Below are 26,006 nucleotides of genomic sequence, written 5' to 3' on the forward strand. Positions count from 1 at the left end.
TTTTTTTTTGAGACAGGGTCTCGCTCTTGCCCAAGCTGGAGTGCAATGGCAGGATCTTGGCTCACTGCAACCTCCGCCTCCCAGGTTCTAGCGATTCTCCTGCCTCAGCCTCCTGAGTAGCTGGGATTACAGGTGCCCACCACTACACCTGGCTAATGTTTGTCTTTTTTAGTGGAAATGGGGATTCACCATGTTGCCCAGGCTGATCTCGAACACCTGACCTCAGATGATCTGCCTGCCTCGGCCTCCCCAAGTGTTAGGATTACAGGTGCGAGTCACTGCACCCAGCCACTGTGAATAATTTATGACTGCAAAAACTTTACTAGTAGCCTACTGTCGGCCAGAAGCATTACCAATAACTAAACAGTTGATTAACAAATATTTTGTATGTTATATGTACTATATATACTATATTCTTACAATGAAGTAAGCTGGAGAAAAGAAATGTATTAAGAAAATCACAAGGAGAAAAAATATATTTACTATTCACTAAGTGGAGGTGGATGGTTACAAAGGTCTTCATCCTCGTAGTCTTCAGTTTGAGTCGGCTAAGGAGGAGGAGGAAGAGGAAGGGTTGGTCTTGCTTTCTCAGGGATGGCAGGAATGGACCCATACAGTTCAAACCTGTGTTGTTCTAGGGTCAACTGCAGGTCCATTTTATTTAATTTTCTCTATTTAAAATGTAATAATCACTAGATTCTATAATACTAGCAAGGTTCTTCATTTTCTAATAAAAAATATGTGAAAATGATCAAATGTCCACAAATAGAGGAATGCTGTGTCATTCTACCCAACTTTCAGGCATTTCTTTAATTCAGGCATGGAACAGAACATATGGGGAACAAGTTTGTGGCAGAGTTGAATGTTGCACTTTCCCACAGAATGAGGACATCGTAGACTCCCTGTCTTCTTCCTAGATTTCCTGTACTCATGGGAATGTAGGTGTGATGTGGTGGTTAATGATAACAGATTTGTTCTAACATCTATTAATAAGTCCAGGAAAAAGGCAACTGGCCACAATTGTTGGCAACAGCTTTTAAAATATAGAACTTTTTGCATCTGTTTCTCTGTGAGCCCTATTATAAAATTGAGCACAACAGGATAAGTACAAATCAATGTCTTTTATAATATTCTGTATTTTGACTGTCACAGTCATCCACTCTGCACAATTGTATCTAGCTTTGTCTGCTGAGTTTTATAAGAATTTTTCCAGAGTAAATATTTTATTATCAGTAATAACAAATGAAATAAAATTTCACAGTAATTAACATAATTTCATCCTTTTCAAACTAGTACCATACTTTTTCTTTAATTTTAATTTTTATTTATTTTTCTTGTTTTTTTAGAGACCGGGTCTCTCTATGTTGCCCAGGCTGGAGGGCAGTGGTTATTCATTCACAGGCGCGATCCCACTACTGGTCAGCAATGGGGGTTTTGACTTGCTTTGTTTCCTACCTTGGCCGGTTTACCCCTCCTTAGGCAACCTGGTGGTCCCCCGATCCTGGGAGGTGACCACATTGATGCTGAACTCAGTGCAGACACCCGATCCGCACAGCACACTACAGCCCAGAACTCCTGGGCTCAAGCAATCCCCCAGCCTCAGCCTCCTGAGTAGCTGGGACTACAGGCATGCACCACTGCACCCAGAAGTACCATACTTTTTAAGGCAGTGGTATTTAATGCAGGGGAGAAACAGTCATTTACCTCAGTTCCGGTATCATAGTAAACTGGCCAACCCTTTTGGAAAGCAATCTGTCAATGTGTGACAGGATTCTCACCAATATTTTTACCCATTAACCCAGTAGTTGCATTTCAGGAATGATTTTAAATGCCAAATAAATGATCATTGTTACATTTTTATAATTTACTTCCTTACATTGTTTAGAAAAGTGAAATTGGACTTTCATGCTTATAAATAACATTATGTTTTGAAACAGAAGATAGAGTTTCGCTCCGTAGCCAAGGCTGGAGTGCAGTGGCATGATCTCGGTTCACCACAACTTCTGCCTCCTAGGTTCAAGAGATTCTCATGCCTCAGTCTCTTGAGTAGCTCGGACTGCAGGCATGCACCACCAAGCCTGGCTATTTTTTAAAAAAAATATTTTTAGTGGAGATGGGGTTTCATCATGTTGGCCAGGCTGGTCTCGAACTCCTGACCTCAGGTGATCCACCCCCCTTGGCCTCCCAAAGTGTTGGGATTACAGGCATGAGCCACTGCACCTGGCCTAACACGTTTCATACTGTATTGCCTTTCAAAACAAGTGAGCTAGCCAGCACTAATCAAAAAGGTTTAGCATTTTCCTCACCCTGAATAATGAGACTATAAATTTATTTGGCTTTCAGCTTCACAGCAATGCGGTCCACCATCTATTTTTTTAAAATAAGTTTTATGCTTTAGAACAGTTTTAGGCTTATAGCAAAATTGAGCTGAAACTATGTAAAGTTTCTGTATACCTCTGCCCCTAAACATGCACAGTCTCTCCAACTATCAATATTCCACACTAGAGTGGTCTATTTGTTGTAATAAATGAACCTACATTGATACATTATCACCCAAGGTCTATATTTTACAGCAAAGTTCACTCTTGGTGTACATTCTGTGGGTTTTGACAAATGCATAATGACATGTATCTGCCATTATAACATCATACAAAATGTCACTGCCCTAAAAATCCTCTGTGCTCTGCCTACTCATCCCTCCCGCCCCACAATCCCTGGCAACCATTGATCTTTTCACTGTCTCTGTAGTTTTGTCTTTCCTAGAGTGTCATATAGTTGGAACCATCCTGTATGAAGCCTTTTCAGAGCAGCTTCTTTTGCTTGGTAATATGCATTTAAGTTTCCTTCCTGTGTTTTTATGTCTTGATCGCTCATTTTTTTTTTCAGTGTTAGGGCTGAGTAATATTTTGTTGTCTGGATGTCCGACAGTTTACCTATTCCCCTACTGAAGGACATCTTGTTTGCTTCCAATTTTTGGCAACTGTGAATAAAGCTGCCATAAACATCCATGTGCAAGATTTTGTGTGGATATACATTTTTGACTCATTTGAGTAAATATCAGAATGATTATTTGGTAAGAGTATGTTTAGTTTTTTAAGAAACTGCCAAACTATCTTCCAAAGTGACCATACCATTTTGCATCCTTACCAGCAATGAATGAGAATTTCTGTTGCTCCACATCCTCACAAGAATTTGGTGGTGTCAGTATTTTGGATTTTGGGTATTCCAATAGGTATGTAGTGGCATCTCATTATTGTTTTAATTTGCAATTACCTAATGACCTTTATATGGAGGCATCTTTTTTTTTTTTTTTTTTTTTTTTTTAATATGGAATCTTGTTCTGTAGTCCAGGTTGGAGTGCAGTGGGACAGTCTCGGCTCACTGCAACCTCCACCTCCCAGGCTCAAGTGATTCTCCAGCCTCAGCCTCCTGAGTAGCTGGGATTACAGGAACCCGCCACCACACCCAGCTGATTTTTGTATTATTTATTAGAGACAGTGTTTCACCATGTTGGCCAGGTTGGTGTCGAACTCCTGACCTCAGGTGATCTGCTCACCTTGGCCTCCCAAAGTGCTGGGATTACAGGTGTGAGCCACTGTGCCCAGCCTTTTTAGATGATTATTTTTCATCTGTATATATTTTTTACTGAGGTGTCTGTCCTTTTGCCCATTTTTAAATTGTATTGTTCATTTTCTTATTGTTCTTTGTATATTTTGGATAATAGTCCTTTATGGGCTATATTTTCTCCCAGTCTGTGGTTTGTCTTCTCATTCTCCTGACGGCATTTTTCTCAAAGGAGAAATTTTGAATTTTAACGAAGTCTAGCTTATCAATGATCACTTCCATGGATCATGCCTTTGATGTTGCATCTAAAAAGTTATCTCCAGACCCAAAATCATTTAGATTTTCTCCTGTGTTATATTCTAGTTTTATAGTTTTGTGTTTAACATTTAGGCATTTGATTCATTTTTAGGTTAATGTAAAGCCTGTATCTAGATTCATTTTCTTGCATGTAGATGTTCAATTGCTCCAAAATCATTTGTTGAAAAGACTATGTTTTCTCCACTGCATTGCCTTTGCTCCTTTGTCAAAGACCAGTTGACCGTGTTTGTGTGGACTTATATCTGGGCTATATATGTATTCTATTCCATTAATCTATTTGTCTGTTTGTCCAATACCACACTCTCTGGATATTTAAAGTTTTATAGTAAGTCTTGAAGTCAGGTAGTGTCAGTCCTCTGATACATTTTTCTCCCTCAATATTGTTGGTTATCCTGGTTATCTTGGGTACTTTACGTCTACATATAAACTAGACAGTCAGTTTGTTGATAGTCACAAAATAACTTTCTGGGATTTGGTCAGGATTCCATTGAATCTACAGATTCAATCTATAAATCAATCAGTAGACATAGGTTGAATCTATAGATCAATTTGAGAAGACTGACTTCTTGACAATATTGAATCTTTCTATTCATAAACATGGTATATCTCTTTAGTTACAGTTTGATGTCTTTCACCAGTTTTGTAGTTTTCTTTGTATAGATATTGTACACACAGTGTGCTAGATTTATACCTAAGTATTTCTTTTTTTGGAGTGCTAGTGTAAATGATACTGTGTTTTTAACTTGAAATTCAATTTTTACATTGATATATAGGAAAGTGATTGACTTTTGTATATTAATCTTGCATCCTGCAACCTTGCAATAATTGCTGGTTAGTTCCAGGAGTCTTTACATCAATCTTCTGGATTTTTTACATAGATTGCATCATCTGTGAACAAAGACAGTTTTATTTTCTCCATGTACATATATATATGTATATGGAGTAAGTTACACTGTAACTTACTGCATTATGACTTCCAGAATGTTGTGGAAAAGGAGTGGTGAGAGGGCACTATGCATTTTAAATATTGCTAATCATTTCATAAATCTACAAATTTAGCTGCTTTTCTGTGTTTTCCATAGCTTTGTCCTGTTATTTTAGCACTTTCCACAGGACCTCACATACAGATCAGTGAATTTCCTATTCCTTTGGATGTACCATATGTTTATTCACCAGTATTGAATTCACTGCCAACTACACTGTAACTTTTGCCTGAATCAGACCTATCTGACATAGGTATTTTCTTTGTAAGGCTCATCACAGGCTTCTTATACTTAGAAATACTAGACAGCACTTCAGCACTATGCTTGGGACCATTTTAAACAGTGAAATCACCAACAAAAAACATAAAAGCACAAAAAAATGTGGTACTAAGTAGACTGCAAAAACCACACTTGTTTACAATATGAGAATCGAAACAAGAAGGTAGAGCTTTGTCTTGTTCAACCTCAGTTGGGAACGTGCACTTTGGGTGACTCAAATTTTTCACTACTCTCAATGTCTTTGAATGACCACAAAGTATTATGAGTATTGATTTTGGGGTTACAAATTAATTTTAGAAAATAGGTGATTCACAAATAAGCATTTGAAATAGTGCTTAACATCATTAGTCATTAGAAAAATATACTACATACTCCAGAGTGGCTAAAAATTAAAAAGACTCACAATACCAAGTATTGATGAAGATGTGTAGTAACTAGATCTCTCATTTATTGGTAGGAATGTAAAAAATTGTATATCCAATTTGGAAAATAATTGGACAGTTTCTTTTTCTTTTCTTTTCTTTTTTTTTGAGACAATCTCACTCTTGTTGCCCAGGCTGGAGTGCAATGGCATGATCTTGGCTCACTGCAACCTCTGCCTCCCAGTTCAAGTGATTCTCCTGCCTCAGCCTCCCAAGTAGCTGGGATGATAGGCATGCACCACCACCACACCTGGCTAATTTTGTATTTTTAGTACAGACCAGGTTTCACCATGTTGATCTCAAAACCCTGACGTCAGGTAATCCACCCTCCTCAGCCTCCCAAAGTTCTGGGATTATAGGTGTGAACCACCACACCTGGCCTGTCAGTTTCTTATAAAGTTACCCTTTCATATTATCTACTGCACACCTGTGCATAAGTTTATGTCATCTTTATTTATAGTCAAAGCCTGTGGGGAAAACACCAAATATCTATTAACTCTTGAATAAAGATCTGGTGGTATATGTATATAGGTTAACACATTTAGCTTTAAAAAGAAATAAACCACTCAGACATGGAAGAATAAGGAGAAATTGCCAAAGCATTATGTTAAGGAAAGAAGATAAAAGTACCATACGCAGTATGATTTAACTTATATGAACTTCTAGAAAATGCAAAACTACAGTCACCTAAATGAGATCCATGGTCACCAAGGAGGATGGGAGGCTTGGCAGGCTGGGGACAGAGACCGATGGTGAGGGCACATGAGGGAACTTAATTTAATGGAAATCATTCTGTATCTTGATTTTGGTGGTGATTACATGGCTGCCTAGATTTGCCAAAGCTCATCAAATTGCATGCTTAAAATGAGTTGATTTTTAAATGTAAATTATTAAATAAAGATGTTAAAAAGATAATAAACTTTAATGTACACGGATGTAAAATGTATGACATGAATAGAAAAAACAATGGGAGTGGAAAATAGAAGTATATTGTTTTAAGGTTTTAATATTTTACCTTATGAGATGGTATCATATTATTTGAAAGTTGAAATATCTTATCTCCTCAAAAAGGAGATAAGTTAAAGTTATAAGTAGATAAGTTAAAAATTCATATTATAAACAGAAAATACTAAGAAAACTAGAAGTTGTAGCTAATAATCCAGTAGTGGAAATAAAATGAAAGGCTAAAATATATTCAGTTAGCCCAAAAGAAGGTAGGAAAACAGGCAAAAAGGAATAAATTACAAAATGGAAAAAGAGAAAATTGCATGATGGTCATTTTATATGCAACTACTGACATGTACATTGTACATAAATGGTCTAAAAACTCCAAATGAAGGTAGAAATTATAGAATAAATAAAAAAGCAGGACTCAAATATAAGTTTTAAATATAAATATGATTTAAATATAAAAACACATCGATTAAAAGTAAAAGGATAGGAAAATACATACCACCCAAAGCTCTAATCATAAGTGAGAGGAGTTCTGTTAAGGGGAAAAGAGTAAAAGTGATGAGAAATGGGAGAAATGATAGCTGTATAGATGATATTGAAATAATTGGAACAACGAAAAAGAAAAAGCGATTCAGGGGAAAAAGGGGAGAATTGTGGGAGCAATGCTCTTGAGAAGGCTTGATCCTTTACGGACCTAGTGCACAAGTAGAGAACGTCCCCAGACATAGGAGCATGGAGAGTGCATCCAAGTAGACAAGCGGGCCACCTTCACGCTTTCCTACATATCATCTTGCCCTATCCAATGTTTAGACCTCCACTTATTTTTTCTCTTCCTTTTTTTGATATTGTGTTGTCTAGAACATTTAGAACCTTGTTGAAATATAGCAATGCTATTAGAAATCAGTCTTTTTTCTTAATTTAATGACATTTTCAATGTGTTACTGTCCCTTGTCACTGTCATTGATGCTTAAGGAAATAGGTGGAAAGCTACATTTTTCAGGCTTATTCTAGGCTAATGAACTTGGGATTGCAGACAGGTGAGCCAGGCAATGAGGATGTGCACCAAGGGCACACTTCCATACACACTCTGAAGCAGGAAGCCTCCCATGCCAATTCGGTCTTATCCTTAGTATTGATTTGTAAAACCCGCTCTCCTCCATTGTCCTGCCTCCTTCAAAGTCCTACTTTTCCCCTGGGTCTTCTCCCCAAAAGTCCTTAATGCTCTCTAGGGGCTACATTCTTTTCCCTTAAAATTTAGGAAGTAAAACTCGTGAAGATCCTTCCCACCTCTTAGCCGAGGAATGATGGCAGGGTAACAAAAGCAAATAAATAAGTATAATTGACTAGGTGGTTGAAAAAGCTCCTAAATCTTTCCTTTGCAGTGTGAATTAATCTAACTAACAATGTGTTTGAAGTCTCTGCTCTGATGTCTTATAGACTCTCAAACATATGTCCAAAAGTAAATTTTTGTTTTCATCTCCAAAGTCTCTTCCTCTCAGTTGTCTCAATTTCTAGTAATGTGTTGCTTCCTTTCACCCAGTTGCTCCAGTTGGTGTCCTGGATCATCCTTGATGATCCTGTGACATTAGTGCTCCCTCACTTAATGCCATTCATACTGGAGATATTGTGACAGTTGTAATTTCTTTATCTTTTTATCTCTATGTTCTTTAAGCTCAATGTCTGACTCACAGTAGGCAATATTTTCTGTGTAAATGGATGAAGTTCCTCAATATCATTTATTTATCTATCTATTTATTTTTGAGTCAGAGTCTTGCTCTGTTGCTCAGGCTGGAGTGCAATGGCACGATCTCAGCTCACTGCAACCTCGACCTCCTGGGTTCAAGCAATTCTCCTGCCTCAGCCTCCGGAGTAGCTGGGACTACAGGTGCCCACCACCAAGCCTAACTAATCTTTGTATTTTTAGTAGATATGGGGTTTCAGTATATTGGCCAGGCTGATCTCGAACTCCTGACCTCAGGCGATCCACCTGCCTCAGCCTCCCAAAGTCCTGGGATCCACAGCACTCAATATCATTTATTAATGAGCCCTTCCAATCCTTCTTGATTAGGAATTTTTGGCTATCACAGGCTGAAACATGCCTGGATCATGAATTGCATTTCTACTCTACTAGTTACCTCTGCCTTTTAATATGATACAACATAATTTCAGTGGCTGCAACTTTGAGAAGTAAAAATTTGAATGTAACTCCATTAATATTTGAAGGTAACTCCATTAATACCTTGATTTGTTTTTGGACATTTTTTCTTATGCTTCTGGATGAATTTTGCTACCCATTTATATAAAATATCTTGCTGAGATTTTACATTTAAGTGTTTTTAGAAATGGAAAACACTGGGTTGGATGAGGTGGCTCATGCCTGTAATCCCAGCACTTTGGGAGGCCAAGGCGGGCAGATTGCCTGAAGTCAGGAGTTCAAGACAGTCTGGCCAACAACATAAAAGTTAAAATCAAGAGAGAGACTAGGTGAAAATATTTGCCATATATAGATGGGTGTATATATACACACACATATACACACATATATAAACCCATACATATATATTCATATGTATAAATCACGTATGCAATAATATTTAGAATATATAAAAAGCTTCTAGGTAAAGCATCAAGCCAGACTCCCTGTCTAATCCAACATCAAGTATCTATTTGTTGGGAATTGATTGTGCCAGCCACTGTGTAAGACACTGGAAATACAACAGTGATACAACACAGACAATAAAACAAGTAAATAAATAAACAAGGTATAAATTGTGCCAAGAGCAGGGGAGAAAATAAAGCGGCAGAGCAATAGAACAGAAGTCCTAAGCTGCTGGCCTGGGACCCAGATGTAGCCTGATGACATGCTCAGCTTGCAGAGAGCTTTTTACAAAAAATTTAGACGAATGTCTAAAACTCCAGAGATTTTATGTAAAACCAACATTTCAGACTTATCTTTAAAAATTAGATTTGGGGGCCAGGTGGGGTGGGTCACACCTGTAATCCAAGCACTTTGCGAGACTGAGGCGGGTGGATCATGAGGTCAGGAGTTTGAGACCAGCCTGGCCAATATGGCGAAACCCCGTCTCCACTAAAAATACAAAAATCAGTTGGGCATGGTGGCAGGCACCTGTAATTCCAACTACACAGGAGGCTGAGGCAGGAGAATCACTTGAACCTGGGAGGCGGATGCTGCAGTGAGCTGAGATCATGCCACTGCACTCCAGCTTGGATGACAAGAGCAAAACTCCGATTCAAAAATAAATAAAATAAAATAAAGAAATGGAAAACACTGACAATACTTTTAATACTTTTGAGCTAGCATGAAAATAGAGGGCACACTTGTCTGGTTTTTGTTTTCAATATAATCCAATAATTATGGTGCTCCTTATCAGGTAATTTAATTTTTAAAGTGTTAAATAATTAAAATTTGTATTTTAACAAATGCCAAGTCAACATCTATAAGGTGAAGATTTTTAAAAAGTTACCTTTTTGCCATAATGTGTTCTGATTATTATTATTTTAAGTTGTAAGGTATTATTTATTAGACACTCTATGGCAAACAGGATTTTTTTGTATTGCATTTTGGGTTTTGGGGTACATGTGAAGAACATGCAAGATTATTGCATAGGTACACACATGGCAGTGTGATGTGCTGCCTTCCTCCCCATCACCTATATCTGGCATTTCTCCCCATGCTGTTCTGATTATTATTTTGCTGGTGTTGTGACCAATTCCCATTCCTGGGGTTAAATTTTATATTGTATAATATTTAATATGTTATGTTCATTTGTTCCAATTTGTTTAAAATGAAATAAATAAAAATTCTACTTTCCTTGTCATGTAATGTGTGCATTTATATATGCAAAGATTGCCATCTTTGACAAATATCCTGAATAGTCCTTTCTTGTAGGAAATACTATTGGACTAGGAGGTCTTTTCACAGGCTGGGAGAAGAACTGTCTTTAAATGGTAGACTGCGAGATCATCCACATCACAGGATATTGGAAATGAAAGTCACCTTCAGGATTTTCTAGTAATAGCTACTTATTTTATGGGAGAGGAAACTGAGGCTCACAAAGAAGGAAAACTTAGACAAAGTCAGAATGAGTTTATGACCTAATAGTGCAGGTTCTCCCATGCTACAATGCTGTTCTTTGAACCAAACGCAGTATCACACTTGGAAGTTCTGTCACTACTCATTCCACAGCCCAGGAAGAACCAGGAGGGCAGGTCTTTTATGTCACATTTATTTTATTAGCTGTTTGTTTGCTGGTTTCTTTGCTTTGGTGGTTGGAATGTGCTTGGGTCTCGTGATTTCTCAGTTTCCAGTTTTAGCCGTAGACCTGGCATCCCCACTTATGGGCACCACGCTCTCTTCTACGTTCAGTGATGATGTCTGCCTAATATCTTCCCCTTTTCCGGCAACTGAAGCTGCGCTGTAGATGTCACGGTCACGTGGATGGGAATAAAAGAAATTTATTTTCCTCCCTGCTAGACAATTTACTAGGCAGGTGACCCTGAGATAAAGGCAGTCCTCATGGTGATGCTTCTACTCTTGCGACCCCCTCCCAAGACATCCAACAGGAACTAAGGTGGAGACCATATTCTCTCTGCACTTTCCACTTCAGCATCTTTGCTGTCCTACACTTGCTGTCCATGTCACACTAGAGGAAGGAAGCTTCCTGCCTTACAATCTGAACCCAAACTGGGTTTCGATCGAGGTTTTGTGGGTGTATGTATTACATTCAGCAAAATATAATCTTAATGCTGAATACTGAAATACTTTGTGTATTTTGATGATTTGTGGGGGAAACAGCATAAAATATTTGAAAGGGGGCTATTCAAGAAGATACAGAATCACTGTACTTAGACACAGGCAGATGAAACCCATTTTCTCCATCACCTGTAACCCAGATTCTTTCTTAAAAGGAACAGCAGTCTACCCATCTGACAAAGGGCTGATATCCAGAATTTACAAAGAACTCAAGCAGATTTACAGGAAAAAAACAAACAAGCCCATTCAAAAGTGGGCAAAGGATATGAACAGATACTTTACAAAAGAAGACATATATGAGGCCAACAATCATATGAAAAAATGCTCATCGTCACTGGTCATCAGAGAGATGCAAATCAAAACCACATTGAGATACCATCTCACGCCAGTTAGAATGGCGATCATTAAAAAATCTGGAGACAACAGATGCTGGAGAGGATGTGGAGAAAAAGGAACACTTTTACACTGTTGGTGGGAGTGTAAATTATTTCAACCATTGTGGAAGACAGTGTGGCGATTCCTCAAGGCCTTAGAAATGGAAATTCCATTTGACCCAGCAATCCCACTACTGGGTATATATCCAAAAGACTATAAATCGTTCTACTATAAGGACACATGTACACGAATGTTCATTGCAGCACTGTTTACAATAGCAAAGACCTGGAATCAACCCAAATGCCCATTGATAATAGACTGGATTGGAAAAATGTGGCACATATACACCATGGAATATTATGCAGCAATCAGAAATGATGAGTTCGTGTCGTTTGTAGGGACATGGATGAATCTGGAGAACGTCATCCTCAGCAAACTGACACAAGAACAGAAAATGAAACACCGCATATTCTCACTCATAGGTGGGTGATGAAAAATGAGAACACATGGACACAGAAAGGGGAGTACTAAACACTGGGGTCTATTGGGGAGAAAAGGGGAGGGCCAGTGGGAGGGGGAGGTGGGGAGGGATAGCCTGGGGAGAAATGCCAAATGTGGGTGAAGGGGAGAAGAAAAGCAAAGCACATTGCCATGTGTGTACCTACGCAACTGTCTCGCATGCTCTGCTCATGTACCCCAAAACCTATAATCAAATAAAAAATTAAAAAAAAAAAAAAAAAAAAAAGGAACAGCTAATGAGCCCTAGAGAAGGCCATATAGAGGGCGTGGCTAGTAGAGTCTATGCCACCGGGTGAGCATCTGAGACAGTCTTCTTCTCCAGGTGAGTTTGGTGTCAGATGAGCCTACGGAGCAGGAGAGTGAAAGGGGTTGAGGAAACGGCCTGCCACTTAAACAGTGCCTTTGGGGAAGCATACTCACGTGCTTTATGAAAGAAAACCCGGACGAGGGAGTCTATAAAGGATAGACTGTGTTTGATTCTTGATACTGAATTAAGCCCCCAAAGTAGCGTGTTTCTAGAGCACTTTCCAGAGGGAATGATGGGCCTCACATCCATTAGTGTGTTTTAAAACTTTCCACCCTTCCATCTCTTTATCCCACAACTGTCTGTTCCTGATTCCTGAATACTATCCACACCTGATGCACTGTTTGGATCTTTGTCTTGATCACAGAGACCAAAAGAACCTGGCCTAGCTCTGCCTTCACTTGTCCACCCTCTCACCCCATTGCCCCTTATACAACTGCACCTGCTTTGTGGGGTGCTGCCCTGCCATAGATGAGGACCTATGAGGCCTGGGCTCCTGACTACCACAGATGGGCAGGGTGCAGCTCAGGAGAAAAGCTGCCTGGGTCAAACACCTGGCTGAAGCAGAGATGTCCTTCTTCCTTGATTCTAGAGTCAGGGTCCAGGGTAGTAAGCTGACTGGAGAGCTGCGTCTTCACGTGGTGGACACGTTCTCCTGATGGCTGCTCTCCAGCGCTGAACTGCAATCCTCTCAACTTTGGGGTCATGCAGGAATCTGGAAGCTTCATGCTTCTGTGCCAAATAAGAGGAAGTTGTGGACATATGAGGGAAAGATATCTTACCCTTTCGGCCCCCTCCCTGGCCTCCACTACCCTTAGGGATCCTATTACTACACTCCACCGAGAATGGGCGTCTCCGGCTCTGGGAGTTGCAATTTCCTATTGGATGCATGGCTCACGGGAAAAAGCCCTTGTTGGGTGGGCTTTAGTAGATGAACCTGTTGCAGCCTATGTTTTCATCAGAACAATTCTTCCTGCTTTACTCAGAGGAATAATAAAATTAAATAATATTATATATCTGAAAGGATTTTGACCAATCAAAAGCGCTCCTGATATGCAAAGATTTACAATAGTTACATTTAGAATTTTGTAAATATGAAATCACTTTTCATGTATTCCTTCCATGGTTTCAGCACTGAGCAAGTTAAAGCATAGCAATCCATTTCTTTTTTCTTTTTTGGCAATCCATTTCTTTAAAACGAATAGCTTTATTTCATGAGAGTCAGTTTTCTGATATAGGGACAAATTCTGTTCAAACAGGAATCTAAGGAGTTTACCTTTTCCATTTACTGGTTTGGGAAAAGCCATAACATGTCAAGTTAATTTTTTTAAAAAACACAATATTTAAAGCTCTCTAAGGAACATAGTGCTGCTGTCTTTCTTGACTACCTAGTTCTATTTCTCAGTTGCGCTACTGAAAAGTCTTTGCTCCCAATGTCTAATTTAAATCTGTGTTGCAGTAGCCTGATCTTTTTTCTCCTCATCTTGCTATGGAAGAGAAAGCGACATCTCCCAATATTAGGGCACTAATATGGAAGAGAAAGCGACATCTCCCAATATTAGGGTCTCAAACTTTTGTTAAATTTCTTTATAACTTTCTTCTAAGTCCTCAGATTCCTTTTTTTTTTTTTTGAGATAGGTCTTGCTCTGTTGCCCAGGCTGGAGGGCAGTGGCATGATTATGGCTCACTGCAGTCTTGACTTCCCCAGGCTCAGATTATCCTCCCACCTCAGCCTCCAGAGTAGCTGGGACTACAGGCATGCACCGCCACACCTGGCTAATTTCGAATTTTTTGTGGAGACAGGTCTCACTGTCTCAAACTCCTGGGCTCAAGCAATCCAACGACCTTGGCCTCCAAAAGTACTGGGATTACAGGGGTGAGCCACCCCATGCCCAGACTACATCCCTGATTCTTTATTCCTTCTTTGCAGCTTTCCTTTCCTAGCTGTCATTTTATGTTCCCTTGTTCCCTCAACTGAGTTAAGAAAATTTCTTAAAATCTCTTATGGTGAGATTCAGGGCTGATCCTGAGATCCCAGGGATTTCTGATGGGGCTGAGGATGGAGGAGGAAGCCCAGGCTCTGCAGTTCATCATAAGTAGAGATAGTTAGGTCAGGGAGGGGGGCACTTCTTGCCCTTTTGGAAGAAATGTGTATTGGAAGCACAGGCTTCTGAAGGCTCAAGGCTCAGAGCTAGCTATATTCATGGCTAAGCACACTCATATGTGGTGGGTGCCGTCTCCCTTGGACCTTGTCAGAATAGGGACACTTACCCAGTTCTGGGTGCGGATGTCATGGGTGTCATGGAGCAATTGCTCATCCCTGAAGTGGACACAGAAAAATGTCCTTCTGTTACAGGGGCCCGGACATGTCTCCCCAGTTGCCCAGCTTACATCCTGGGTTTGAAGTATAGCCAAAGTGGGAGGGGCCAGACTCGAAGGGACACTGAGGTCCTAACAAGCCAGACAGAGAGGCAGTTGCAGAATGTGGCACCAGGAATCTGGCCCCCTGTGAAGCAGAGGGAATCATGGCCACTGAAGCTCTGTTCTTCTAGGGCTGGGAACTGAGTGTTTCCGTCCCAGGGCTCTGCTACTGGAGCAAGTCCCTGGTAGCTCACCTCTTATCTCCATTTTTTAGGTATGAAAAATGGATACAACGAGACTTGAATTCTCCTTATCTCACCCTGGATTTCACCCTCCCATCTTTCAGGAAGTGGAAAAGCAACAGCAGCAGTTATATCCTAAATCCACATTAAAAAAAATTATACTTTAAGTTCTGGGGTACACGTGCTGAATGTGCAGGTTTGTCCATAGGTATACACGTGCCATGGTGGTTTGCTGCATCCATCACCCAGTCATCTACATTAGGTATTTCTCCTAATGCTATCCCTCCCTATCCCCTCACCCCCTGCTATCCCTCCCCTAGCCTCCCACCCCCCAACAGGCCCCAGTGTGTGACGTTCCCCACTCTGTGTCCATGTGCTCTCACTGTTCAACACCTACTTATGAGTGAACATGCAGTGTTTGGTTTTCTGTTATAGTATCAGTTTGCTGAGAATGATGGTTTCCAGCTTCATTCGTGTCCCTCCAATGGCCCTGAATGCATCCTTTTTATGGCTGCGTAGTATTCCATGGCATATATGTGCCACCTTTTCTTTATCCAGTCTATCATTGGTCAGCATTTGGGTTGGTTCCAGGTGTTTGCTATTGTCAACAGTGCCGCAATAAACATATGTTTGCATGTGTCTTTATAATAGAATGCTAAATCCACATTTTTTATAGCCCAGGTAATCAGGCAGGAGTTCCCAGGGCTCTGCAGTGAACTATTTAGAAATCAGTCTTCTAAGGATGAAGGAGAGCATTCTCCAAGCAGAGGTAAGCTTGGCCTTTTTTGATCTTTTGACCCTTAGGTATCAGCATCCAAGAAAAGTATTTCACGAGCCTCTGGATCTCACAGGGGAGGTCATAGTTCCTTGTTCTGGAGTGGAGGTGATGGGCCAGGTTTGGGGAAAGATCAGAGGGAGGCTTCTCTGGGACTGTCTGTATTTAAAGATCTCCAAGATTTGTACTCTTAAGGAACTCAGTTTGGCGGCAGGGCTGAAAAAGCATAGAGTGGTTCCAGTGCCAGAGAGACCCCAAGAGAAGTCAGTATCTCCTTCAGATTTCCTCCTGTCCCTGAATCTTATACCCAGCTGAAGGCTCCTCACCCCTTCCACGGGCTATAAAAATCCTTGAATTCAATCTTATTGACTTCTGACTTTGGAGGCTCTCTCTTTGGGCTCAGTCATATATATCCTTGATCATCAGTGGGACTTGAGAGCCAGGAGTTTTGGTATCATATGGGAGTCTCTGAGGGATACAGAATTTCAGAATTCAAGCCTACCCTAGACCTGCTGAGTAGGAATTTGCTTTTTAACAAGGTACCCAGGTGATCTGTATATACACAAAAGTTTGAAAAGCCCCAATTTATAGGTTCTTTCTTGGATGGGTGAAGGAAGGAGTTCCAGATATGTCTTTTCTGCTGTAATTCTAGGCTCCCAGGTATTTTGAGTATTTTCTTGAAATACTAGAATTAGCATCTGGGTGTTTGAAAACTGTAACTTGATCACCCTGAATAATCATTCCACTCTAGCCTTCCTGCTACTCCATCCCTGTGCCAGCCTTGGAAAGCTGTTCCCCTTTTCTGTGCTTGCTGTCTTTACTGTCAAGAACCATATCTAGCCGAGAGCTGAGAGTGCTCTTAGGCCCTCAACAGCCATTCCAAGGGAGAAAAAGATTCTTCCATCCCGTCCACGTGCTGTAGACTGATGCCTATGTTCCCTCCAAATTCATATATTGAAACCTAATCCCCAAAGCAATGATATTAAGGTGTGGGGCCTTTGGGAGGTAATTTGATTATGAGGGCAGAGCCCTTATGAATGAGATGAGATTTAGTGTCCATATGAAAGAGAACCTGGAGAATTCCTTCACTTCTTCCTCCAAGAGAGGACACAGTGAAAAAGGCTCTCTATTAACTGGGAAGCAGGGGCTCAACAGACACCAAATCTGCTGGCACCTTGATCTTGGAGATCCCAGCCTCCAGAGCCGTGAGGAATGTTTCTGTTGTTTATAAACTACCCAGTCTATGGTATTCTGTTCTAGCAGCCTGAACAGACTCAGACACGAGGTAATTGAGCTGGACAGAGGAGAGACTTGCATTGCTTATAAAATGAACACGTTAGGAAAGCCAATTTCCAGCTTGGTTGAAGCTGGGAGGGGGGAAAAAAAGGAGAACCTGAACTCGGGCTGTAAGCAAAATGGAAGATCCTAGGGTGAGACTTTGGGATGAACTCCATATCTCACTTCTTATCTCCACTTTTTTTGGTATGGAAAATAAACACAATGAGACTTGAATTCCAAATCCCCTCCCTTGTTTCCTTACCCAAACCTTGGAATGGTGCTCTTTTACCTCGAATCCGAGCATCTTCCTGCAGCTGAAAAATAATGAGAACACAGAATCAGATGGTGGGGGCTGGTCTCCTGCAGACCTGCAGTGTCCTTGCTATAGACTTGGTCAAATGCAGGGATGTCTGTTTGGGAAAATATGGGCTTCTTGGACATGGAACTCCCAGGATTTCTTTCTTTCTTTTCTTGAGATGGAGTCTCACTCTGTCATCTAGGCTTGAGTGCAGTGGCATGATCTCTGCTCACTGCAACCTTCACCTCCCAGGTTCAAGGGACTCTCCTGCCTCAGCTTCCCCAGCAGCTGGGATTACAGGTATGCACTAGCATACAGGGCTAATTTTTGTAGTTTTAGTTGAGATGGGGTTTCACCAGGTTTCATCTGGCTACCTCAGTCTCCCAAAGTGCTGGGATTGCTACCCAGGCACTTTGGCCACCGTGCCCAGCCAAAATCTCAAGGTTTCTGAAAGCACAATTTGTATTGTTTTTGTATCTCACACTTCATATAGCATATGCTCAATAAACGCCTTTTGAATAATGAATGCATAAATAAATAGGAGCAAGCTGTGTCTCTTTAGGGGTGGAAGACACACAATTCATCACTTACAGTCATAACTATTCATAATAAGACATCACATCTTTATTCTTTCTGACCCTCCTGCTGTGTCTTTTCTGGGCCTTTTTACACTCCCCATTGAGTCTCCAGTGCTTCTCTGTAGAGAAGCTTTAAGTATGTGTAAAGTATCTTTAAAAAAATTCCTTCTTGGCTGTGGGTAGTGGCTCACGTCTAATTCCAGCACTTTGGGAGGCTGAGGCGGGTGGCACCTGAGGTCAGGAGTTCGAAACCAGCCTGACCAACATGGTGAAATGCTATCTCTACTAAAAATGCAAAAATTAGCTGGGAGTGGTAACACACGCCTGTAATCCCAGCTACTCGGGAGGCTGAGGCAGGAGAATCACTTGAACTCAGGAGGCAGAGGTTGTGGTGAGCCGAGATTGTGCTACTGCACTCTAGACTGAACGACAGAACAAGACTTCTAAGAAGAGAATTCTTCTCCTAAAAAGAACAATTATTAGGAAGGGCACAGTGCGTCATGCCTGTGATCTCAGCACTTTGGGAGGCTGAGGCTGGCAGATGGCTTGAGTCCAGGAATTTGAGACCACCCTGGGCAACAGGGAGAAACCCTTCTCTACAAAAAATACAAAAATTTAGCTTGGTGTGGTGGACCCAGCTACTTGGGAATCTGAGGGATGGGATTTGCTTGAACCTGGGAGCCAGAGGTTGCAGTGAGCTGAGATCACATCACTGCACTCCAGCTTGGGCACAGAATGAGACCCTGTCTCAAAGAGAGAGAGAGAGAGACAGACAGAGGGAGAGAGAGAGAGAGACAGAGAGAGAGAGGGAGAGAGAGAGAAAGAGAAGGATACCAAAATCTATAGAAGGAGAGCAGAGGAAGAGGTTTTATTTCTATTTACCCAAGAAGGTTAGCCCTGGTCTCTAATTCACACTTCCCTGCAGTTAACAGACATACTCACCTAATAAGGCAGTTTACTATATCACTAGGAGATTCTTCCCAACTCAGTCACTTATCAGCATTTCATACAACCACAAAGAGTATCCTTGCTGAGAGAAGTTCTAGCAGATATGATCTTCTGTCTATATTATTACATTTCCTCAAGGGGACTGTTAGGCATCTTCCTGCCTTAGCTGCCTGGACTGACAAGTCAGTGGTACTCTTTAAGGGAGAAATCACTAGAAAAATTAATAAAGCTGAAACCTTGGTAAGAGGCAACATCTCAGTAGGGTAAGAAAAAAAATGGGATCAAGGCACATCATGGGGCTGGGGAACTCAGAGAGTCAAAATCGAATCTCACCTCCTTTTGTATATTCTTAAAAGCTGTCAGCACCTGACAGAAGACAAAGATAAAGAAAAATTAATATAGATGATCACTTTATTACCGAGGGATTTAGTTACCTAGTCTCCTAGCCACTCGGCTATAGAATGTAGATGCCAAGAGACTGTGGTTTTGTGGCTCTAGCAATAAATCCTCATTGACTTCCACTCTACAGAAGTAGAGTGGGCCGCCGTTTCTCCATATGGTAAATGGGCAAACTACAGTAAAGTATTTAAAGAGGACTGGGCTGTGCATGGAATGTATAATGAAAGCTACTGTTATATTTCTTTTCTGTCTGATTGGTTCTTACCCTGAAGCTTAGCATAGGTATTAAAATTAACAGGTATTTGCATTTAGGTTATAATGCACTGGATGTTGGTGAGGTTGTGGAACAGCTGAAATTCTTGGGCATCGTTGGAGGGAGTGTAAAATCATATGCTCACTTTGGAAAAAGTCCTAGCACTTTCTTTTTTTTTTCTTTTTCTTTTTTGGCTGTAAGTTTATTCAATGCAAAAGAATCCTCTCTAGTTTTCCTGAGGTGGCTGACCATGTCCCCCAAATGTGCCTCTGCATTCAGTTGCTGACCCAGCCCCAGGGTCAGCTTTCTTGTCGCCACCAGGGGGCACAGCACTCTGTCTGTAGGTGTCTCTGTCGGCTTCCCCTCTTGTGAGTCTTGCAGGTTGCTCACCCTCCAGACCTTTAGACCAAGGCCTGCCAGTCTCTGGATGGCTGTGGCATAGAGTGACAGGCACAGTCTCTGGGGGCAGATGAAGGTAATCACGGAGATACTGGATACCCTCCTTGATAAGGTACCAGTAGAAATGTCTCCAGGCAAACTGTTCCTTCACATAGCCTCGGAACTTGAGAGATGGCATGGCCTTCATGACTGCCAGCTCGTCTGCCAGCTCCTGGTGTTAGCCATCTGGACATCCTTCCTGGCCACCAGGACTCCCTCTTTAAAAAGGAGTTCATAAATGGCCATCCAGTTCTTCTTAGGCATCAACATCTGGGTGGCTGTAGGGTCTGGCGCTGGGGTTGGGGCTGGCAGTTCCTTCCTTCCCTCTCTCCTTCCCTCCCTCCCTCCCTTCCTTCCTTCTCTTCCTCCCTCCCTCCCTCATTCCACTTCCCCTTTCTTTCTCTCCCTCCCCGCCTCTTCCTTCCTTTCTTCTTTTCTTTTCTTTTCTTTCATCTCACTCTGTCGCCAGGAGTGCAGTGGCATGATCTCTGTTCACTGCAACTTCCGCCTTCTGGGTTCAGGTGATTCTCCTGCCTCAGCCTCCCGAGTAGCTGGGACTACAGGTATACGCCACCACACCCAGCTAATTTTTGCATTTTCAGTAGAGATGGGGTTTCACCATGTTAGTCAGGATGGTCTCAATCTCCTGACCTCGTGATCCATCTGCCTTGGCTATCCACCTACTGTACTACCTAGCTGTGTATGGATCCAGTGACTGTTGGAACTGTGGCTCTTCTCCCTTGTGAGAAAGTGTGAGAACTTTAAGATAGATAGTTTTATCTTGTTTGGTGGAAATATAGTGTATGTAGATATTCAGGAGTTTCAGTTTGTGTATAAGGGTACATATGGAAGAGGAATGAATGGTCAAAGGGGTAGAGTGTGCTCATGATCAATTCGTTGCCTCTCAATGATCAATTCATTTCCCTTTGTTCATCTTTTATTATAAGTATCTGATTATTCACTTGTTCTCAACAGGGTGGTCTTCTGACTCTTACACAAACAACTTACGCTTTAGCTAATAAACAAGTGTAAGAACATGAAATAGTTATGATACTGTATAGTATTATAATTAAGATTATTTCCTTATGTAAAGAGTCATTGAAATCACAGAGAATAAAACATGTTGGACACATTATTCATTTTATATAATATTGTACAGTGGGGGCTGGCACAAGAGGCTCTGGAGATTTTCACTCATTTTTAATCAGAAAGCCATGGCCATTAATTTAATTAACAGTCTTTTCCTGCTCAGTTTCCTACATTATACATTCAAAAGTGATCAATTATCTTTTAATTCTCATCTCTATTCAAGGCTTTACAAGCAACTAATATGGTAAGATTGGGATGCTGAAGTAGCTGGTATTTGTGTGAGAAAATGTCTGTGTTCTAGGAAAGTTCACTACAGTTTGCTGTGGTTATCTTGTGGGCATTACTAGCTTCTGCACACCTGTACCCTTCAACTATAAAGTGAAACCTGGCATTTTTATGTTTCTGAATTGAAAGTGACATTTTCATGTGTGTGAAAGGCCAAACCTGTGTTTTCAAGTCCATGGCAGTCACTGAGAACTGGATATTAAACCCTCTTAAAACAAACAGGACCTGTGACAGCTTCAAACAAGTGGGTGTCAGGAAGGGGCGCTGACATGCACAGACACAAGGAGCTCTGAGGATATGAGACGGTATCCTCAGAGCAACAGAACAAGGTGGGAGGTAGTGTGCTGATCCTTCACCATCAATCAATAAACTGCTCAAGGAAAGAGAAAGAAATGTGCTCCTTCCCGAAGCTCTCCCCCGCCTCCCACCTCTCGCCGTGCTGTCAAAAATGATTCCTCTGTACTAACCTGGTCCCACAGGGTTTCAGTGATGGTTACTTGTCTTTCCTGTAGAAATAAGGAGCAAATGTTGGAAACAATATCCCAACTCTCCCAGAATCTGAAGTGACACATTATGAAACTGGTGGAAGACAAGGTATTTCTTGGAATTGAGCTGGACACCCCAAATCACCCCATTTCTCAGGCAGCCAAAAGTTTCCTGTAGCCCTGCTGAGTCATTTTCATCCCATATGTCCTGCTTTGCTCTGGATCTAGCTGGTGGGTGACAGGTACAAGCAGACCCATCTGTGTACCACCATGTCAATGTCTGTTCAGCCTGCTTGCCTCTGGAGTTGTTTGGTGACATAGTGGGACTGGAGATGTTACCTGGTTTGGTAGACAACGACCCACCCCATCAAAGCCAGTCAAGAGCCCCCTGTCCCTTGTCAGGCAGATTTTTTTTTTGGCCTCCTGTCTATAACCTCTTTTCCTTCCCTCTCCCTAGGAATTAGGAGCCCCAGAGGATCCAGAGAATTTGGATACCTTACCCACCTGTGGTCTTATTGTCTCTTCTATGGATGTGCTGGAAAGAAAGAATGAAATACAACTGATGAGGAGCGGATAACATGGGCTAAAGGCTTTTCCTAACTCTATTCTGTCACTCCTACCAGGAATTCTCGAAGTTTCTGTACTAAAAATCCAGGAAGTATAACCAGGGTCCTGCCTCTCATATCCCTTATGGGAGGTATAGGGAGAGGTGGGACCCTTGCCTCATCTTCCAAGTATCTTGACTATTGTGGAAGCCCTTTGAGAACTCTAAACCATAGAACAATGGAAGTGAAGGCTATGGTCACTGTCATTAAGCCTTGTCATTCTCCTGCCTGCCTAATTTATGTCCACTCTCCACCCTTCATCCCACCTGACCTGTCAAACTTCCCAGGTTCCTCTTTGGAAAGTACACTCAGTTAGCAAACTGCTTCCCCAAAGGTTCTTTTCCTTCATGACTGATGATGGGGTGAAATGGGGATGAGAGGCTGGGGAAGAAGTTGAAAGATTTTGCTTATTCTTGGCAGCACAACTGAAGCTCTTATTCCTAAATACCATCTAATTCCTAAATCAGTACCAAAGTCACCTTGGAGGGGGCTTATACAGACAGACAGGTAACTGGGTGGAGGAAGAAGGGTGAAAGTGAGTGGAACCTGGGGAACCAGTCCGCTCTTCTATGCTCATGGATCCTGAGCAAACTCAGTCTCATCTCCTGGCCATGTGCAGACTTGACTAGGTCAGAGGAAGCCAGGACATAGGTTATGAACTAGAGGAAGGAAGCGTAGGTTAATTACCTTCTAAAATTGTTTCCGGAGCTCTGGGGAAGAAACCTGAAAAGGGATTTAAAAAAGGGGAAAATGCGATAGAGGGAAAATGTTTCAGAAACCAATGGTCCTTACATCTCTGGCCTGGAGTTCCTACTAGTACAGTTCCTGCCATTAAAAAAAAAAAAAGTTTTTCTAAACAGGGATAGGGAGGCCAATGATCACAGGGAGCTTGGGGACCCAGAATAGAGTGAAAACTGACACTGAAGTTCAAGACCAGCTTGGGCAACATAGTGAGACCTCGTCTCTATAAAACAAAACAAAACAACCCAACAACAACCAAACCAAACAACAACAACAACAACAGCAGCAGCAAAGTCCCAGCCAGGTGTGGTGGCAGGCGCTTGTAGTTCTCGCTTACTCAGGAGGCTGACGCAGGAAGATTGTTCGAGGCTGCAGTGAGCTATGATTGCGCTATTATGCTCCAGCCTGGGCAACAGAGAAAGTCCCTGTCACTAAAATAAATAAATAAGTAAAAAGACATTAAGCCTAACAGATTTCTAGCTAACAGGAGACTCTTGATGAACATTGATAGCACGCAGAAATCTCCTTGGGAGCCACCATATCAGAAGGCTCAGGGACACAATTCTGCCAGTTGGAGTGCTAGTTCTCCATAGAACCTGGCAGAGCTATTACTCACTGATGTCCCTAATTCTGAAAACATCCTTTTAATGTACATATTGATATGTAATAATTGTACATATTTATGAGGTACACGTGATAGTTTGATACTGCATACAATATGTAATGATCAAATCAAGAGTATTTAGGATATCCATCACCTCAAACATTGATGGGTTCTTCGTGCTAGAAACATTTAAGCTCTTCTCATCCAACTATTTTGAAGGACATAATGAATTGTTGTTGATTACAGTCACCCTACTGTGCTATCAAACCCCAACCCTAAGCCTGTTTCCTCACCTATCAAAAAAGAGGAGTAATCTTTTTCTAAAGGATTTGGGGGATGATCATATGAAAGCCTGTGTAACTGTTAAGTTTTTCTTCAGCCGTTATTGTTATTGTGTGTTATTTTTATGTCCTGTCCACTTCCACCATCAAAAAGCATCCATTCCTCAGCAGAAAAGCCAAGGTTTTCGTGTGGTTTATTTGCTTCCTCATATGGAAGTCTAGGAGACTCCAATATCTACTCAGTATTTTCTCCTCAAGGTCCTGCAGCTGTCCGGAGGAGAATTCATACTCTTAGATAGGGCAGACTCCCGACTTGCCCCGGATTCAGGCTTCTCAGTTCCTTACTGGCTCTCAGGCTTGAGGCCCAGGTAACCATTCTGAGCACTTTCATAAGACAGGCAGCTTAGGGATTTAGAAGACATTTTTCACTTTCTCTTCCCAAATTTCTACAAACTCTTATCTCAAGACATCTGCTGCAAGTCAAAGGCTCCAGCCAACTTCTGATTCCCTTATGAAGCTTTTCTGACCCATAAGTTCACAGTAAACCCTCCTTTTTTTCTGACTTTATGGATACCCTCACCTGGGTCTCATATTTAGCCTCAAGCAGCAGATTCTAATCCTCTTTTCCACGCTAGGCCAAGAGAAGCTTGATTTCTGATGGTTGGCCTTGATTCACACTATAGAGGACATAAAGGACTTAGGGAAAGTCAATCCTGGAATAAACAAATGTCTCTAGCTTGTATACCCCACCAACTTCTAGAGGAATTGCAAATGATGCCTGCTTTCTGAATTAGAATGGCAAAGATTTGCTATTGTCTCTTTCATTGAGGAGATGGAGAAGAGGGAGGGCACATGAAAGTCCCCATCTTATCCAGCAAGGAAGCAAGTGAAGCCAAATGAAGAGCGATGGAGACAGGAGGCCCTGGTTCTTCCCCCATGGAGTACAGCAATCTAAGGATGCTTGAGGGTCATCATTAGCCCCATTACCTTCTCTGCTGCTTGGAGGTCATTTCTGCCTTTTGTTGTTGATCCTGCCAGGGATGCTGTGCCATTTGTTCTCAGACAGAAACCAAGGACTCTGGAGCTGAAGATGGAGATAGCTCCAGGCCCCGGGGAGTCATAAATGAATCTAGGGAGAAGGCAGGCACATGGTGAGAAGAAAAGAGCTTATTCACTGGAGAATTAACAGGACGGATGTCTCAGCAGTTAATGAAACATCTGTGTTTTGAATGGGTGAGTGTGCTTGTGCGTGTGTGTGTGCATATATGTGCATGTATGTGTGTACGTATGTGTAAAGAAAGATGAGGGTAAGAGGAGGGTAAGAGGAAGGAAGTATTTGCCCCTGGAAAAATCTTCCTATAGTCTTTGTCAGTAACAACAGAAATTGCAGTGAGAAAGTTGGTGAAAAATAACAGTTGTCTGAGACTGCAGATGGGGTGTTGGCCAAAGGATCTTTGAGTTCGGGGTGGACTCGATGGCAAGGACAGCAAATAGTGTAGAGGGAATGCAAGATTGGCAAATACCCTACCCGCTCCTGCTCAGTCAGAATTTTCATGGTTAACTAAGGATAGAGTTTCAGGATGCAGGGCCATCAGCTCTAGCCTTCAAGGGCTTTGCAGAGAAGGAGGGCTCATAGGCAGTGACCTAGACAGGAGACAGATCCTCCTTTGATAAGTTTCCCTCCCACTCTTCCCATTCCCACCCTTCTTGACCTCCAAGCCACCGTCAAGAACAGGTCAGTGATGCCTCAGAACTTACCTTGCTTTGTCCCCCAAATCACACTTGCCCCACTCCTTCCCCACTAGACTTTTTCCTCTTTGAGCTCCATCTTACAACAGCCTTCTGTTCCCACAT

General features: G+C 41.7%; 1 protein-coding gene across 1 annotated transcript; it reads right to left on the reverse strand.

Annotated features, from left to right (window-relative positions):
- Positions 1 to 13,052: 13,052 nt before the first annotated feature.
- Positions 13,053 to 25,988, reverse strand: C9H12orf54 (chromosome 9 C12orf54 homolog). The gene is given in 9 exon segments (XM_017976590.3): positions 13,053 to 13,115; positions 13,118 to 13,224; positions 14,764 to 14,812; positions 17,438 to 17,462; positions 19,306 to 19,338; positions 21,904 to 21,942; positions 22,426 to 22,456; positions 25,140 to 25,281; positions 25,911 to 25,988. Coding segments are annotated over 8 exon segments (378 nt in total). The 5' UTR covers positions 25,205 to 25,281; positions 25,911 to 25,988; the 3' UTR covers positions 13,053 to 13,086.
- Positions 25,989 to 26,006: the final 18 nt, after the last annotated feature.

Source organism: Callithrix jacchus, chromosome 9 (genome assembly GCF_049354715.1).
Source record: "Callithrix jacchus isolate 240 chromosome 9, calJac240_pri, whole genome shotgun sequence".
Classification (NCBI taxonomy): domain Eukaryota; kingdom Metazoa; phylum Chordata; class Mammalia; order Primates; family Cebidae; genus Callithrix; species Callithrix jacchus.